Source organism: Topomyia yanbarensis, chromosome 2, assembly GCF_030247195.1.
Source record: "Topomyia yanbarensis strain Yona2022 chromosome 2, ASM3024719v1, whole genome shotgun sequence".
Classification (NCBI taxonomy): domain Eukaryota; kingdom Metazoa; phylum Arthropoda; class Insecta; order Diptera; family Culicidae; genus Topomyia; species Topomyia yanbarensis.
In genome coordinates, this window is record NC_080671.1 from 324,883,864 (window position 1) to 324,903,048 (window position 19,185).

General features: G+C 40.2%; 1 protein-coding gene across 6 annotated transcripts in view; it reads left to right on the forward strand.

The window, feature by feature from the left end:
• Window positions 1-19,185, forward strand: part of LOC131683794 (tyrosine-protein phosphatase 10D) — a 109,558-nt gene that overhangs the window by 89,775 nt on the left and 598 nt on the right. For 2 of the 6 annotated variants that reach the window (XM_058966105.1, XM_058966107.1), the window contains 8 exons: window positions 24-1,457; window positions 1,541-1,558; window positions 9,548-9,785; window positions 9,846-10,032; window positions 10,096-10,353; window positions 10,411-10,669; window positions 10,731-10,850; window positions 18,186-19,010. In XM_058966105.1, coding sequence (XP_058822088.1) covers window positions 24-1,457; window positions 1,541-1,558; window positions 9,548-9,785; window positions 9,846-10,032; window positions 10,096-10,353; window positions 10,411-10,669; window positions 10,731-10,850; window positions 18,186-18,613 — 2,942 coding nt within the window. In that variant the 3' untranslated portion in view covers window positions 18,614-19,010. The remainder of the gene's footprint in view (window positions 1-23; window positions 1,458-1,540; window positions 1,559-9,547; window positions 9,786-9,845; window positions 10,033-10,095; window positions 10,354-10,410; window positions 10,670-10,730; window positions 10,851-18,185; window positions 19,011-19,185) is intronic. The other 4 variants (XM_058966110.1, XM_058966111.1, XM_058966109.1 and 1 more) reach the window with 3 other exon arrangements.

The window sequence follows — 19,185 nt, forward strand, 5'->3', positions numbered from 1 at the left end:
CTAATCAATTTTGCAAATTTCAGTTTACCCGTACTCAGTAAGTGGTTTAGGTGATGAAGATAAGTTGACAGATGAACCACCAACAGTTCGAATCCTCATTGGAGATCTCATGTCTGGCGTAATGTACAATTTCAAGATTCAAACGGTGTCCTATGGATTGACCAGTGATGTTACAAAGTTGCAAACCCGCACAATGCCACTCATTCAGTCAGAAGTGCTGATTGTTAACAACGTGCAGATGCGTGATACGGTCACACTAAGCTACACTCCCACACCTCAGCAATCGTCCAAGTTCGACCTATATCGGTTTTCTTTGGGCGATGTAAATCTTCCCGACAAGGAAAAGTTTGCGAACGACACTGATCGTAAAGTTACGTTTACCGGTCTTGTCCCGGGACGTCTGTACAACATTACTGTTTGGACGGTAAGCGGTGGTGTTGCAAGCCAACCTATCCAACGACAAGATCGTATGTATCCAGATCCCATTACCGAGCTTAGTGCTAGTAACATCACTGACACCGATATCATTTTAAATTGGGACATTCCGAAGGGCGAATATAATGCATTCGAAATTCAATACCTCAAAAATGATTCCAACTATCAGCAGAATCTTACCGTGAACAATCACATCACAATCACTGATCTTAAACCACACCGTAACTACACATTTACAGTAGTCGTCCGTTCCGGCACCGAATCCAACGTGCTACGTAGTAGTCTTCCCGTTTCTGCAAACTTCCAAACGAAGGAATCGGTTCCGGGACGTGTCGACAAATTTGCACCCGTTGATATTCAGCCAAGCGAGATCACCTTTGAGTGGTCACTCCCACCGAATGAACAAAACGGAATTATAAGACAGTTTACAATAACGTATGGACTAGATGGATCACAACATACGCAAGCTAAGGATTTTAAACCAACCGAATTGCGGGGCACTATAAAAACTCTACTACCGGGAAAAACTTATATCTTCCGTATTCAAGCGAAGACTGCCATCGGCTATGGTCCGGAGCAAATGTGGAAACAGAAGATGCCAATCCTTGCACCACCCAAACCAGAAACGCAAGTCGTGCCCACGGAAGTAGGCAGTAGCGCTACGACCATTGAAATCAGATTCCGTAAGCATTATTTCAGCGACCAGAACGGTGTCGTGACCACTTACACCATCATCATTGCTGAAGACGACAGCAAGAACGCATCCGGTCTCGAAATGCCCAGTTGGTACGATGTACAATCGTATAGCGTGTGGCCTCCGTATCAGGTCATTGAACCGTACTATCCATTTAAGAACAGCTCTGTGGAAGACTTTACCATCGGAACGGAGAACTGTGACACCCGAAAGTCGGGATATTGTAACGGGCCACTCAAATCCGGAACCACGTACAAGGTGAAGGTCAGAGCATTCACCGCTCCCGATAAGTTCACCGACACAGCGTACAGCTATCCCATTCGAACAGGTAAGTGTGTGTATGGCCATGTTTATCAAATGGAATATTACAATCTAGCTTTCTTTTGCCATGCTCCTATAAAAATCAATTAGGATTGCTATCAGTTGACGGTAAGAAAACTCATCACTCGTTACTTTTCTGTAGTCTGTATTGCCTTATCAGTTATTGTTCTGCAGTGGCATTTCATACATCACGATGCCTTATTATGTTCTAACTATTCGTCATTTCAAACAAAATCCGTGTTCCACAATTACACACTGCCGGATTTATCAAATTGCAGACAAACGTGTCAGCGAAAATAAAACTTCATAGATCAATATCCGTGACTACTAATTGAATAATATAGGGTAGATGATCCTTTATTCATCTCAGTAACAAAGCTGCATGCATTGCTCAACCTATTGAAACAATGGATTGCGCGTAACTTGGTATTCTCATCTCATTGCATTGTTCCTTGGGATCAACACAGTGCCCATAATAGCAAGTTAGTCCCATGTTCCATGGGACTGACTTGCGATTATGGACAGTATAGCACAAAACTGAAATAGAATCAAGTGGTATAAGGGTTTCAGCATGAATAAAAGATACTTTTTCTGCGAATTCTGTGTTCTGTTTGTGCATTTTAATGTATCATTTCAATAACATTCTGTAATTTTTCTATGCAAAAATCTCGACGAGTGACTCGGTGACGAAGCTTTTTGTTGAACGTCTCTGAAAAAAAACACGATTTGCGGTGTTAGCTGCAGTAGTAGGATGATCCCGCACAAATAAAACAAGTCTACCTCACACGCAACGCAATGCAAGTTATCTTTATTCTTCTCTTCTACTACCATAGATTCACCACAGGCATATCACCACCTCCCCCTCGTTTTAGTATCTAAGACTCAAAGGATACAAATCGAATTCGTTTAATTTTCCCTCACTGTTTGAATCGGCATGGCCGTTTAATCACCCGCTGTGGACGAAAGTTTTCTGTTGACTTGTCCTCGACAGTGAATTTCGACGAATCAACTTGGGTTCCGTCATGATCCATGGATTCAGTAAAAACCGTCTTGTTCTGATCCGTAGAAAGTTGTTCCTACGGGTGCCCAACATCCATGTCTGCTGAAATCTTACTGGAAGGCGTTTCTTTAATGTTATCGTTAATTATTTTCAGATGGCTTGAATTTCTGTCATAGACCTTTCCAGATTCTTGACATTGCACCGTTACTCGAGGACCCTGTTTTTTATTTCGATTATAGAGGTTTTAACCTTAACATCATTCGCCTCTTCGGTTAGAAAAATTTCTTATGAAAAATTTCTAACCCTATGCGCGGGGTCGGGACTCGAACCCAGGTGCGCTGCGTACAAGGCAATCGATTTACCAACTACGCTACGCCCACCCCTAGGACTCTGTTTATCAACAACGGTCATAACGGTGGAACTACACTTAGTGGTGAGCTTGTTGCCAGAAATGACATCTTTCATCAACACTTTATCACCCACAACTAAATCCGATGGTTTTGCTTTTCGACGATGATCCTCCGCAACCTTTCCTTTTTCCTTCATCAGCAAGTCTCTGTCCATGTAATCTGAAAACTGTACCGCACCGCTCGAAATGCATGATATGATTTCAATATTTCGTTTGCATAGTTCCATACTACCTTTTCTAAACATTCTCTCAATGCTTGAATTTCAGGATCGTTAGTAGAGGCAACCTCAACTTCGTATACATCAAACGCTGTATGTTGGAATCTGGATCGAACTCCTTAATATCCACCGGTTATGACAAACGCGATAAAAGATCTGCAATGTTTGACTTCCCTTTACAATACACAATATCATAGCAGAATGTTTGAAATCTCAAGATCCAACGCTCAATCTGCAAGCATGGGGATTAGGAAGGTGTAAATATGGATTCGAGGGGTTCGTGGTCGGTTTCAAGCTCGAAGCGTATTCCAAAAAGATAAATCTGGAACCGCTCCACAGCCCAAACAAGTGCTAAAGCTTCCTTTTCCGTCTGTGCGTATCAACACTCCGTGCCCGTTAGGCTTTTGTTGGCATACGTAACGACTCCTGGTTGGATGACATTGGCGAAACTGGAGAACAGCTCCTAACCCCACTGGTGACACATCTGCCACAACTCTGGTTTTAAGCTTAAGATCAAAGTGAGCAAGTGTATCAATCAGGCATTGTAGTTCTCTCTCACTCACGCGAGAAGAAGCTTATCAGATGTCCAACTTTTCCGAGATAAGATGAGTCGCAAAATTCTCCGTCTCCATAAATAACGTGAGAATGATTTTCCGGATAAAATTTGTTTGACTTTTTCCTTCTCACCGGAGAAGGTCATAAAATTTTAATTTCGTGGAAATCAATAAAAACTTCAAAAAAATACACTTAATTACAAAGAAAAGCGGCAAAAAAATATGATAGACTTGTTTTTTCGTGTTTTGGAATAACGGCAGGAAAGCAGCGAGCGAAAAAAGGATACCGTGATAAACTCATTCACTCATTCTCCGGCTGTTTTATTTATCCGGAGAAATAACACGTTGTATTTATCCGAAGAAGTTGTGTGAGTGCCGATCACTTTTCGTGTGAAAATGTGAATTTTTATTGTCGCAGTAGCAAACTATCCGGGCACATTTACTCATATGAGCGATAAATGCAATGCCTGGTATCAATGTTACCTACCAGACGAATAAGCTCGTTGAAAGCTTGATCTTGTTCCAAGACGAAAGTTGAATTATTCTTGGTAAGGTCGCGCAATGAAGACAAAATGGTCGCCAAGTTTGGAATAAAAGCTCTCACACAGTTTACAAGCCCTAAGAAACTTCGGACTTCTTCACAATATTTTGGTTGACGAAAGATTTTTCTCTTTGAAGGTGGCTTCAATTTTACTCTGTGACGGTGGCATTTCATTCTGGTTAAATCGTTGACCGATAAACTCAATATCAGTAAGCTTGAAAGCACACTTCGACTGATTTAGAAAAATCCCATATTCATTGAGCTTTTTCAGGGCCTTTTCTAGAGCGAAGTCATGCTCAGCTTCTGACCCACCAGTCACAACAGTATCATCGAAGAAGTCCATCATATTCTCACAATCCGCTGGAATTTGCTAAAGAAGTTCCGGTGCGCAGAAAATCCCTAGACTAAACGCTTTTACCGGAACAGTCCACGATGAGTTATGAAAGTGGTCAGATGTTTACTCTCGTTATCGAGTTGGAGTTGATGAAAAGCACCCTTTATATCATGTCTGGAGAAATACGGCGCCATTAATTCCCCAGCGAATCTCCTTGATCGTGGGCAACGGGTGTGTCTCCCGAGGTATTACTTTGTTAAGCAGCCGCATGTCGATGCAAAGTCTAATGTCACCACTGTCATTAAGCACAATAACCATCGTATCGCTGTACGGATTGGTTTAGATATGATCAATGATATCTTTGGAAGTAAATCCTCCAGCTTATCGTGTCCCTAACATAGAGAACGGTAACCGACGAAGACGCTGAGCAACAGGTTCCACTGACTTATCAATGAGAATATATATTTTTTTTCCTCGGATGCAAAGAAACGACCGACTTGCTTCTACTTGATGGACCAATTCACGATAACTACGCAATCCAACAACTAACACACCCAGTTTCTTAGCCGTCTGGTTCCCTAGAAGTGGCTGAGGTCCATTTTAAACAACGTAAAAACGCGACACAACTTTGAGCTGCTCGTGTCCATCGGAAATGACAAAATGCATCAAACATAATTACTACTTCCAAGGAATCTGTTTGAGCATAAGCCTTGAACCTTCAATCAGACACACGCATATCTCCAATCACGTTAACTCCACTTTTGCACATAGACTCCCACGTACGATCATCAATGATATTTGATTGAACTCCCGAGTCTATTTGCATCTCGAATAACACGCCGCACAGTGGCGGCTCTTCAAACAAAAGTCGGACAAAACCTCAAATGTTACCTAATTTGGCTGAAAATCACAATTTAAGCTAATTTTGAGGTGCTGAGCTCATTTTTGATGTCAAAAGTCGTTAAATATTAAATGCATTTTTCCATATAGTGTCATTGAACCTTTCTTATAACTATGATCCCGTTTTCATGATAGATTTTCCGTTACTGTTCACCAATGTCAACAATATCATAAAAAATCATAAAAACCATTGTATAACGTGTTGGATTACTGTAGATTGTCTAACTATTTTACACAAAACACCATGCGTCTCCATGTCAGCAACAAAGCTTCAAAATCTGCTTAAAACTTTTTGCGCACCTAGGCGCAGAACGAGACAATGATATTCGGCAAGTAGAGGTAATTTCACATAGAATGTATACTATGAGACCGTTCCGAAATGATTCCGAAATTTGTACAGAATACATTAGTGAACAAAATTTTTTTGATCGGACCACCTTAAACATATTTGAACTAAAAAGTCACAGTTCCAAGCAAATTCACCAAATGAATTTTACTGACTAACCAAGTTCTTTCGTTCCTCTACACAATGAAACTAGTTGTGCTAAAATCGGACCAAAATCAAAAGAGCAACATGCATTTGAAGTGAACAGAGCAATGGTGGTTTCGGAAATGAAAATCATTAAAAAATCCGGACTTTGGTACATTTAAACTCGTGTTAAAAATCGTGTTGTTATCCAATAATCATAAAATTTTGAATATACATCATTCAATACATGAGAAATTTAGGAAAAATATAAAATATCAATATTTCAAAAATAAATTTTTGAGGTTTTGGCCAGCCTCCGGCCACTGTGCGCCGCCCACTGGAGCCCACGTCAGCTCATTCGAATTGTTCCCAGATGATACCATCTTCGATTGCGTGTATTCTCTGTGAACTGCTATGTTTTCTTCTTCGCAGCTAGACCCGAGCTGGAAGGAAATGATTGCTCATAAGACCTTTTGAGATCAGTCTGCCTTTTCAGTTTATTTCTATAGTTCACGTATTGAAAGTTATGTGCCGGCCTGCTCAATTGCAACTGAGAACTTTCCTTCTTCAAATGATTTTTATTTGGCTTTTGTTATTTTTAATTACATGTCTTTTTATATTTAAGTGGTACAGAAATCATTCGTTTCATCTTATGGGCAATTCTTATTATAATTTACCGATTCTACGGGATTGGTTGGTTTTCCTTAAACCAACTTAAACTACTATTTGCAAAAATGTTATACAATGTATAGTTCATGTATCAGCCTGTGTTCTGCAACTGAGCACTTCTACCACCTATCTGATCATTTGCTTCACGTGATGTTTCAAACACATTTACTTGTTTGATCACTTTTTCTAAAATAGGATCTTTTTCCTGGAGTAACTTTGCCCGAAACTGACTTGGCACAAACTGGAGCATCTTGACAACAATCACGATGCCGGAGTAGAGATGGTCGGGATCGGGTTTTTAGACCCGAAACCCGGACCCGACCCGAGCCCGACAAGTTTCGGGTCGGATTCGGGTTCTATAAATTTAAGCTTCTCGGGTTCGGGTCGGGTTTTCAAATTTGAAATTCTCGGGTACAGGTCGGGTCCGGGTTTTCTAATTTTAAAATTTTCGGGCTCGGGTCGGGTGCGGGTTTTTCAAATTTTATAATTTCGGTCTCGGGTCGGGTTCGGGTTTTTAAATTTTTAAGCTCTCGGGTTCGGGTCGGGTTCGGGTTCGAAAAAATTGAAACCCGACCATCTCTATGCCAGAGCTCTCCGACGCTGATTTTCCAAAATTACATTTTGATCCATGTGCCTGCGCCCGTATCAGAAATTTTCCTCCGGTATCATAGCCCAAAAAAAGAAAAGCTCATGAACCTCATGATGTTGGGGTGCAAAATACTCGTTCAATTTTTGCATTGCTACAACGCATAGATCAATTCCCTGTCCTGCATCAGCGACCACATCTGCCCCCGGGATGCTGAAAAAATATCTCTTGGAGCTCGAACGAACCACACGTAAGAAGCATAGGTATACTTCTTCTCTGTTCCATCTAACATTTTTGCTGCTCTCAGGAAAAATTCGAAACCGCGCTTGCAGCTGATCCATCTACTCCTGCAAGAAACTCCCACAATAGATAGCGGAGGTAGCTTTAAATTTTTTTTTTCGAAGTTGTGCAAATTTTCACAACGCAAATTTATCTTAGAATTAGGGGAAGATGGGGTAAAACGCACCCCCTATAGAAATATGGTCATAACTCAGTTTTAATTGGGAGAATTTAATTAATGATATCGTTTAGCCAACATTTTCCTTAGTTATCACAATCATAACACTGCAAAATATTCAAAAACATGAAAAATATTCAATTCTTTCAAATCATTCAAAATTGCCTTTTGAAAAATAAGCGGGGCAAAATGCCCCTGTGCGGGGGTAAAATGTACCACAACAACGGGGCATAATGCACTACAACAACGGGGCAGGATGCACCGCAACAACGGGGCAGAATGCTTGGTGAACAAGCAAATATTTTTGTTTTCTGGCTGGATTTCACAAAAGTGTGCCATTAAATAGCCTGTGGTTATGCAATTAGTAGGTTTTCAGAACGATGTTTTCGATTAAACAATCAGCAAAATCAAAGGAGAGGGCATTTTGCCCCGATGGAGCAGAGATATAAATTTAACAATAAATTAACTATTTAGTAGATTTTTCATATATAGCGCGACAGAATAATGAGCTGCGGTATAAATATGCACTGATATAATAGTAAAATAGCTTTTATAAGAGCTGAAAATCCTTATTGGACAAGTCACAATAATCACATGAGAAGAGCACGTTATTGTTTATTGTTTATTTCTCGAGCTGCTGTTGATGTACGGTTATCAAACTTTGGCAGTGTATGTTTACTATGGCGGACTTCCGACCGGTATTACCGTTTTCTAGAAATTTTAGATATAAGGACGGGGTGCATTTTGCCCCAGGGGTGCATTTTACCCCATCTTCCCCTATATGATGCATCTCTCGTGCGTCATATTGCCCTGAAGGCGATGATGTACATTCGTTTATATGGTAATGAACTTCATAGACACCGACGCAATAATTGTTTCGGCACCATGAGTCTTGCCTAAATTGAATCTCTAGTTCAAATATTCTATGAGATTTTAGTGTTCCTGGAAGTATTGGAAACTTCTTGTTTTATCTCAAATTTCTAAGGCTTTGTGTCAGAACAGGTAATTCCGCGGAAGCATTGAAAATGTCTCCATCGGAGATCATCAGAGTCATACTCCTGAGCAAAGAGAGCATAATGATTTGTTGTGGTGAGTAGCTCTTTTTAGTATTTCTACAAAAAACCATTAAGAGCGTTTTTAAGGGGATGCTTCAGATTCCTCGGACACTGTTTACACCATTCTGTCCTATCCCATGCGATTCCCATTCAAAATCCTTGCTCGCTGGAGCAAGGGTTCCTTGCAACAACGAATCCCGTGCTGCAGAAGATCTACGCATGACAAACTCGAATCAGTGACTACACCATCGATTTCAACTTTTTGCACGGCATCCATATGCGGTAGTTCATAAAACGCATGCCGCCAGTAATTTAATTTGCTTACTTTGGACAGAATTTTTGGGCGAACTTACAAGATATCTGCCCATATTGAACGTTTCTGCGTCAGCTCTTTCAAGAGCTTTAGAATATTCAACGAATTATCTTTGATCCGAAAGAAGATTAAATATGACCCAACCGAGTTCAACGTGAATGTTTTAAAACGGGGAGGTGAAAAGAGTCTTGTTGATTAATCTTGCTCAACTTTTTTTTATTTTGATTATAGAGCTTTAAACCTTAGGGTCTTTCGCCACATTTCGGGTTAAAGTAATCTCTTTTGAAAAAAATCTCTAACCCTATGTGCGGCGCTGGGAATCGAACCCAGGTAAGCTACATACAATGCAATAGATTTACCGCTACGCAAAACTGAGACTCCGCCAAGGGCGCCAGAAGACCACATTAAGGCCGCCCAATTTTGAGTGTTTCTTCGTAAGTTGGTAGTCTCAAATGGTCTCTGGATCAGTTGAAGACTTGTAGAATGTTTATTGATTTCACGAAACGATTTTCTTAACATTTTTTTTCAAAGAATGTCTTTCGCAAGAATTATTTATATCCTTCATACTAACACAACATTTTACTCTTTCTAGCACAAGATAACACATCACTGATCGTTTCAATAACGGTCCCATTATTCATTATACTACTGCTCGTCGGCACTCTACTATTTTTGCGCCGACGGCGTCATACGGGTCGCAAAAAAGCAACCGAACAGCGCGCAAACGACAATATGTCTCTACCAGATAGCACAATGGAAACAAGCCGTCCAGTACTGGTGAAAAACTTCGCCGAACATTATCGTTTGATGTCAGCCGATTCTGACTTTAGGTAGGAAGTATTTTTTGATAACTATAGTGCAGGTGAGTTAATGACTTTTCTTTTTCACAGATTTAGTGAAGAGTTTGAGGAACTGAAACATGTAGGCCGGGACCAACCATGCACATTCGCGGACCTGCCGTGCAATAGACCTAAGAATCGTTTCACCAACATTTTACCGTATGACCACTCTAGATTTAAATTACAACCGGTGGACGATGAGGAAGGGTCAGATTATATCAACGCTAACTACGTGCCGGTAAGATCGATTTCATCACAAAATTAGAACTGCTTGATATTCATTGTCGTTTTCGTTTTGCAGGGTCATAACTCTCCCCGAGAATTCATCGTCACTCAAGGCCCCCTACACTCAACGCGGGATGACTTCTGGCGCATGTGCTGGGAGAGCAACTCGCGGGCGATAGTCATGCTAACGCGTACCTTTGAAAAAGGTCGCGAAAAATGTGATCACTACTGGCCACATGATACAGTGCCAGTATATTACGGTGATATTAAGGTTACGCTGCTCAATGATAGTCACTATCCGGACTGGGTCATCACGGAATTTATGATGACGAGGGTAGGTGGTGCTTCCTTGTTTTTGTACCAGAATGCCTCAAAGTTTGTTTTTTTCTAGGGTGACACGCAGCGCATCATTCGTCACTTCCACTTTACCACGTGGCCAGATTTCGGTGTGCCAAACCCTCCTCAGACGCTCGCGCGGTTCGTGCGAGCCTTCCGCGAACGTGTTGGACCCGACCAGCGACCGATCGCGGTACACTGCAGTGCCGGCGTCGGTCGGTCTGGTACGTTCATTACCCTCGATAGAATACTACAACAAATACAGGTATCGGACTATGTCGATATCTTCGGTATTGTCTGGGCAATGCGAAAAGGTAAGCGATCAGGGAGTTCAATCTAAATATTACGGTATTATTATCCTCATTGTACTTGTAGAACGTGTCTGGATGGTCCAAACTGAGCAGCAATACATTTGTATCCATCAATGTTTGTTGGTGGTGTTAGAGGGTAAGGAAGGTACCGAGCGTGAGATCCATGACAACCAGGGTTATGAAGGTAAGAGGTTACATTTCGGAATAAAGCGTGTTATTAATGCTGTGGTGGCTTTCGTGTAACTAGTTTTCTCTGAATGGTTAATCATAACATAATCAAACGGAAAATATTTGCTCCTATATATCCTAGACTAATTTCAATGCTTTCAATTGGTTTAGTGGCCTTTCATTTTTCGACGGGTATTAACTAACAAGTGTATTTTTTAGTTTTTTTCTACATAATTATTGAGGTATCGTTTTATTTTGTTATCTTTTTTCCCAATTGCTTGAAATCTCAATTTAATGAAGTCGTATCGGTTGAAACTTGGGAATGAATCTCAGATCGACCAAAGGTCCAAAACGAATGAAACAATAGAGCGGATTCTGAAAATCGCAGACACATTCAACCAACCAAGCATTCTTTATGTAGCTAATTATGTAAGATGTCCACTCCCAATTAATGGAATTGGTTTGCAATATCACAGGAATTAATCTTGATAATCCATTTACTTTGAGACTTGATCAAGTTAGCTGGATAGACCCTTTGATCAATTCACGATCGAAATGTGACGGAGTAAAGTTCATATTGCTTTGTGTGCGGCTTACATTTCTGCATATTCTGCACTAGCTTCTTCAAATTTGTCTCCCTCAGTGAACAAATCGTTGATGCCATTTCGCATTCGCACAATAATTAGTTTTCCTCAGGGATTCTTTCAGCTTTAAATTAAGCACGTAACTTAATTTAGTTTTTGCCTTTGGCAAGCACCTGACCGTTTTTATCCAAAATTTAAACTTTCCCCTTATAGAATATAACTTTCATACCTGCCTTCTCAATTTTAGATACAAAAATAAAGTTACAGTTAGGGTTCCCAGTACCGAACCGGTTCCATGATACTGAAACCCTCAGTGCCGGTACAGAGTGGTCGCAAATCCCAAAAACGTTAACTTAATTCACTGGAGGCCAAACCATCGAATATATTCACAGGGTGTCTTCAAAGGAATTGTTCGTATGAATATTCCCCATAATTTGATAAGAATTAAAATTAGGCATGGCTTCCTATGATCGAACTAAAAAATGACTTTTTTTTACTGACGAGGTGAAAAGTTGGTGTCTTCGACAAAGTTTTAGAAATACTCGTAATGAAGAATTTTGTTGAACAGCTTGAACTTGTAGGATTAAAGATCCACCTCATCCTCCAGAAAATTTGTCTAAGTGTTGGAATTTCCTCTAAATCGTCCTCCCCAAATACATTTGTTCCTTGGGGCAATTAGCACAGGCAAGTAGACTAAAACGTTAAAATATTCAACTCGCCTGACAATGTTCGTCCGCCTTTTTAGTGGGATTTTCAACCACATGAAAATTAAGTTTCCTATTATGAGCATTCTTATGTGCTGACGAAGCACCTACAACTGGTTCCGCAAAATCTTCCTCCGCAATTGTTCTTTCCCTGGTATACAACAAACCATACTGTTTAGGGTGTTGCTCCATCTGAACCATCCAGAGGGGGAAAGGCTTCTCTTCACCACTGAACAACGTTTCAACGATCGTTGAGTTGAGTTCCATTCTCCATTGTGGCTTCTAGGTCAATAACCTGTTAAGAGTAGAATAGTAGGAGAGTGGAGAACAGTCTAGAGGAACTCCCTCTACGACCAACTTACAAAGCACCGAAATGAACCTTAAACAACGAATCAACGTAACTCTAGTGAAATCTCATTTTTAATACTCTCACCATAACCTTGCGGTATCGAACACGAAGAACCTGCTAATAATGCCCGTTGAGCGTCATATGCATCCCTAATAATATCTAATGGTCCATAATATCTAATGGTCCATAACTACACCCACGTTGTGCTTCGCAGAGAAGACCTCCTTGACGTCCATGTTGGTCTAATACGTTTTGACCGTATGGTCAGCCCAAGCCGCGGAAGTATTTCGTCAGCCTGCCGTCCGTCTTTCCTTTAAGCGCTTATTGCATCTTCCGGTCTTGCAAAACCGCCGAACGGCTCCAGAAGCGGATCTTGCTTGGCACACCGCCACCGTGCCGGACTTCTCCGTTCCGGAATGGAACCGGCGGTAATTACCAAATATCGAACGTAGTTGCTTCACAGCTTTCTTCGTGGCTACCGTAGCAGATATGATAAAGCAGGATAAAACACTAGCGGCGCCATACCAGTTTATCTTAAATAGAGGTATAACGGGTGTTACGACGAGCAGTAGTTGAATCAGATTGGGAGCGGCTAAACTTCTTTCAGCAGCTATTTTCACACGGTATTGTGTAGGTCAGCTAAAGCTGGAAACATTTATTTATTTCATATCGTTTCTGTTGATTTTACATGTATTTACTTACAACTTTTTAGTGCTCGATATAATTCTGATTCCTAACTCGGTAACTTCATTTGTCATCGGCAAAACCGGATCGTATATAGGATTGTAGCAATTATAATAATTTTCAAAATAAACTTTAGGAATAGTCTGTAGCGGTTGATTTCAACATGTGTTCCGTACCTAGTCTTCTATCCTTCTCCCGTTTATTGTTCTTGAATCAGTCAAATAGCAATCTATACCCATTATAGCCCCTACCAAGCATAGACGGGCTAATTCTGTCGCAACATTCTCCCCCCCGTAACACGAGCTATTCGGCTGAAGTGTTTCCCTTATATACTTGCGATAGAACTAGCTAAGTTTGGTTTTTATTTGGTCAATTATTGCAAACCATCTGGCCGAAGATGCTCCAACCAAGCTTACATTTCGAGGCGATCGGTGCATCAAAGTTTCCCATTCGTATTTCACTAGGTGTTATTAAACGCGAATGGCGCAGTCCAATTAGTATACGAGGTTTAGCATGATCATAACTTTCGACATCAATATCTTGCAAGTGGGTATGCTTCAAACGTAGTTTGGCAACATTAACGCTTTGTGCTGGGATTTCCAATTGTCTAATTGTTCGAACTTCAGATAACGAAAACCTCTTCCTTTGGTCTGCTCCAGATATTTGCAGGTTTATAATCTTTGAACCAATTTCCTTCGATCTTGTACCATTGATCCAACGAAGTTCGCAGCTCTTGTTTGCTCCTGCGATATCCAATTCTTTAGCTAAATTACTTTCTACTAACGTACAGTCCGATCCTTCGTCGATGAATGCCAGAGTTTTCAAGCTTTTAGATGCTCCGTAAAATGTGACAGGAACATACTTGAGGGTGGCGGAAGCATTGGAAAAACATCCTCCAGACATTGAAGGGTAGTTTGTTTGTGTTGAATGCAACATTGGATGGTGCTTGAGGCGACATCCATTAACGTTGCAATATTGTGCTGTCTTACACGGCCACGGAAGGTGCCGGTTCAAACAAGATGAGCAAAGTTGGAGACCGTGTACTATTTCCCAGCGTTGAGCCACTGTTGCGGAATTGAACTCCGCACAGTTGTGGGCACGATGGTTTTGTCCCTCGCATATGTTACAAATGTTGCGTTTCTCCTTGCGACTCATGGTGGATGGAGCCTGACACTCGTCCGTTTTGTACCTTCTACAATTATCATCATTGCTTTGCTCCGAATCGGACTTTCCAATTACCACTATCGAACTCACTTCACATGCAGCTTCTACTATCTCTGACATGAAATCGCTAAATGTGGATAAAGTGATGTATCGAATTCGTCGTTTGTGGACGGCCCATTGCAGCTTGAAGTGAGCTGGTAATTTATCCACGATTTCTTGCAGTAGGCACGGGTTATTTAAATGATCCTGCTGTTCCGCTGCGATCATATGGTCAGTGAGATTTTTCACAGCAAGTCCAAAAACAATTAATGAGTTCAGGTCTTCTTCTTTTGGCGGGCATAACTGTCGTACTTTAGTTAGAAGTGTAGCTATCAACAGTTCTGGCCTGCCATATAGCATGCGCAATGTGTCAATCACCTGCGGGACACACTCTGGAAGCAAAAGTCTGCTGCTCACAGCTTCTCGTGCAGCGCCTCGCAGACATCGCTGCAATCTAATTAGGTTTTCAACATTATTGTATCCACATGCCTCGGACGAATTATTGAAGCTACTTATAAATATTGGCCAGTCTTCTGGCTTTCCAGTAAACACAGGGAGATCTGCTGGGATCGACTGACGAGCAAACATTTTCCGAATGTCCATATCAGCCAATTGCTCACGGCTGCTATCTGGCAGCAGAGATTGTCCAGTCGGAACTTTAGCAACGGGAATCTTTTTACCTAGACTTTGTTTTGATCTGCCTTCCAAACTGTTCATATCTTCTTTCAACGCATTTAAATGTTCTTGCAAGACACGATACTTTTTGTTCATTATTTTCCTCTCCATTTCAAATTCTTCCTCAAGCCGCTGTAGATCCAAAATGATCTGTGCAGTTCGTTGTTGTAGTTGGTCCATCTGCTTGTCTTCGTCAATGGAAGTTGATTGTGCGAAACAAGTATCACACTGCCAAGCTTGATTAGGTATCCAACTCGTTGCACCTATACATGATATATGGTATCGTATTTTGCATTTTGCACAAACCAATCTATCATCATTTCCCACTGGGAATAAGCACTTTCCACAGTTTTCTTCCATAATTTGATTATTGATCACACACAATCCTTAGAGATAGTGATCGAGATTTAGGTAAAAAGTTCTTTAGAATGTTACGACGAGCAGTAGTTGAATCAGATTGGGAGCGGCTAAACTTCTTTCAGCAGCTATTTTCACACGGTATTGTGTAGGTCAGCTAAAGCTGGAAACATTTATTTATTTCATATCGTTTCTGTTGATTTTACATGTATTTACTTACAACTTTTTAGTGCTCGATATAATTCTGATTCCTAACTCGGTAACTTCATTTGTCATCGGCAAAACCGGATCGTATATAGGATTGTAGCAATTATAATAATTTTCAAAATAAACTTTAGGAATAGTCTGTAGCGGTTGATTTCAACATGTGTTCCGTACCTAGTCTTCTATCCTTCTCCCGTTTATTGTTCTTGAATCAGTCAAATAGCAATCTATACCCATTATAGCCCCTACCAAGCATAGACGGGCTAATTCTGTCGCAACAACGGGTATAACCAAAGGTATAACTACAGACACTTTATACACAGACTAGCGAAGTGTCAAAAAATGCAATCAAACGGACAGTCAAAAACTGCAGCCAAACGAGCATGAGGATATTGTGAGGGGAAGTAAAGAGAGAGCCCACGCTAATTTTGACAGTTACTGTTGTGGTAAGCATTCGATTAGAAACGGTTTGTCCCAACATTTATACTTAAAGTACTATGATGGTTGGCTTTTTTTGGCTCATCGAGTCTGAAACAACAAGTCTAAGTTTCACAAATCTTATTGAATTTCCTGTGGCAGACAATTTTATCAAGAGTTATCGTGTTCGCCGTGGCGCTTCTCGACGTGAAAATTGTTGGACGTATACTCTTGTAAGCCACACATACGAGGCTCTGCGTGCCTGAAATTTTTTTTTTTCGGCACAATGAATGTATTAATAAATCTTAACATTACACAAAAGATCCATTGTTGGCTTGCCTTCAAAATCGTAAAACAAATTAACATTCGATTTGAGCACTTTTCTCCAGTCGCCCCCTTAAACGACCGTAACCTAAAATATGCAACAAATGTTTTCTTCAAAAAGTTCAATGTAACATGAATGTAAGTAAACCCTTGCAGCTAAGCAGTACCTTCCGATGAATGGAGGTTCCCTCAAATCAACCGGGAAAGTTAACAAACTTGATCAAAAAGCGTAAATAGTTTTTAGTTCCTGTTAAACATCCTATTCTTGAGAAGGTCAATTAGAAATGTTGACGAAGAAGTTGCAATGAATCTCGTCAGATATTTTAATGCTACAAAATAGCTGGTTGAGTTTGTTGACATCAAAGTGTTAGAATTTAAGCCAAATGGGGGAGCAGATTCATCAAAGAATACATTAGTTATCATCGAGATCATGCGAAGAAATAAAAAATAAGACAAAGATATGTTATTCCAAAAGCTATTTCTGCATGAAAAATCACCAAGCATCATGAAAAACAATATTAATATTGTACTACTTTGGGAAACACTTGTGTGTTTCATTATTTCAAAAACATGAGAATTTTGTAATTATAATTTTCGGCTGAAATATGAGACTTTTCAATCTTAGACATAAGTTTGTAAAGTCTTAAACAACTTTTCCGAATGCTTTCAGATCGACTTTAAGTTGTTTTAGACAATTAAATTATCTATCAGATCACTTTTAGTGTTGTTCGAATGTCTATAACACCACCTAGGGGCAGAAATATTAACTAGCTCCATTGTAAAACATATATTGTTGCGCAAAAACTTAAAAAGAGGTGCTCTGGACTCCCCGTCGGATCATTTTGATGTCGATCGCAAATGAAAGGGTAAAGTTCATTATTTCATATCCCGAAGTTTCAGAGATGCAATTTTTTGTAATAAAGTTTTACAAAATACATCGCGAAAGGACGCTTCCCAAATCAGCAAAATTAAGGACATGGCTTCAAAATATGCACGGTTGGTAACCCTAGGTAAACTATCTCACGGCAACGAAAGGCGAATCGCAACAAATATTCTATGAATCAGTTTCCGATGCAGGAACGAATCCATAAATAATATTCTAAGTTGCGTAAACTAATTCACATGCAAATATGGATGCACAAAAATGTAGATTACATAAATTAGATCATATTGGATCCTAACAAAAGTAAAATTCCGCTATTACCGTCGACTACAAATATGTCAAAATTTTCCCACAGGCGCAAATTTCGTAGATTAAATTTTGTAAATATCTTTCAATTTTTGTAAATATGCTTTACTACATTCTGAGCAAAAGTTAACCTGAATTACCGACGTTTGATCGCCAATACGAAATCGGGATATACGGGATATACGAACTACGAAATTTCATTCCCTTTTGCGTTTCGCATGCATTTGTTTATGTTGTTTGCAATGTTATCTGTTTCGCCTTACAGTAAATATGAGAACTCTTATTGTTTATTTCTGTTTCTCCCAAAGTTTCCGATGAAAGCACACTAAACCAAACGGAAGATAGTCACATTTTAAGCAATTCTAAAACTAAACTCACTGTAGTATGAATGATTAAAACATAGACCCGTATACACCCTCAGGATAGTATACATCAGCATCATAACAATTCTAAAAATGCTATTTTCTTATCTTCTAATTACCCTTTCCTAAACAAATACACATCCTCTCGTGGAACTCAATTTACAATAATGCACACTCTGAATTTCGGTGTCGGAAAAATTAATACAATATGTACTACAAATGGCTAACCCAACTGCACTTGTTCTGTGGGGAAAACCTACCAACGCTACCGCTGAATGGTGCTTGCGCCGACGCAACAGAACCGGGCGATCCTGATGCAGGGGAGGATCGACAGTTAATTGAAACCGGCCTAGAGGATACCGATGATGGTACCCAGGAAGTAGTCGGTAGTGATGGGGACGACAACGAACAGCATAACTGTGTGCAAGGGGAAATGCAGAGCAATAGTAGCAGGACTGATGTTGCCAAAAATAATGAATGTCATTGCCAAGAAACAGAAGTGATAGCCGTCGAAGTACAAGCAAACCATAGGAATAGTAGTAATCAGCCGCTGCCGATAGGTGACGATATAACCGATAAGAGTAACAGCAACAGCAATGACATTAGCCAAGACGGCAATGGGCCATTGCTTGAATCTGTCGAATCTAAATCCGAAGGTATTAACAATAACAATAACAACAATGAACAACAGTCAATTGGGAATAAACTGTGGAAGGAAGAAAGATGACAGTTAGAGAATGATAGTGATAACAGAAGTAGTGGTCGGAGTAGTATTGTTATCGCTATCAATGACGATAGTCATGCGAATAGTGCGCACATCATTCGCATCGAAGGCGATGATACAGAAGATCGTAAAGATGATGAAACAGAAATCGACGTTGGGATCGACTCTGACGAAGAAGATGACGACGATTCCAACGAACAGAGGGAGCTGTTACTGCACAAAAAGAACGAAAAGAATAATTTTAATACAGATGGAGGCGGAGAACGCATTCGATACAAGCACAATTTCGTGGAAGACGAAGATGAGCAAGACGATGACATCATCGTAATCGTTGATGAGGATAGCAATCTCTGTGGTGGTGGTGTTAGCGATGAGCTCTATTTGAAGCTTAGAGAAATGGGTTGGTAGTTTTTTACACATATTTTGCCATCTAACATTATTTCGGATCTACAAACATAGTCATGCTATCTGTGGTATAAGTTATCCCTCTAATTGGCTATTTCAAATTTTCTATCTGGGGTAGCATTTAGCTACTAACATCAAGTAGACAATGCACTTATGTTTGTCTCCAAATT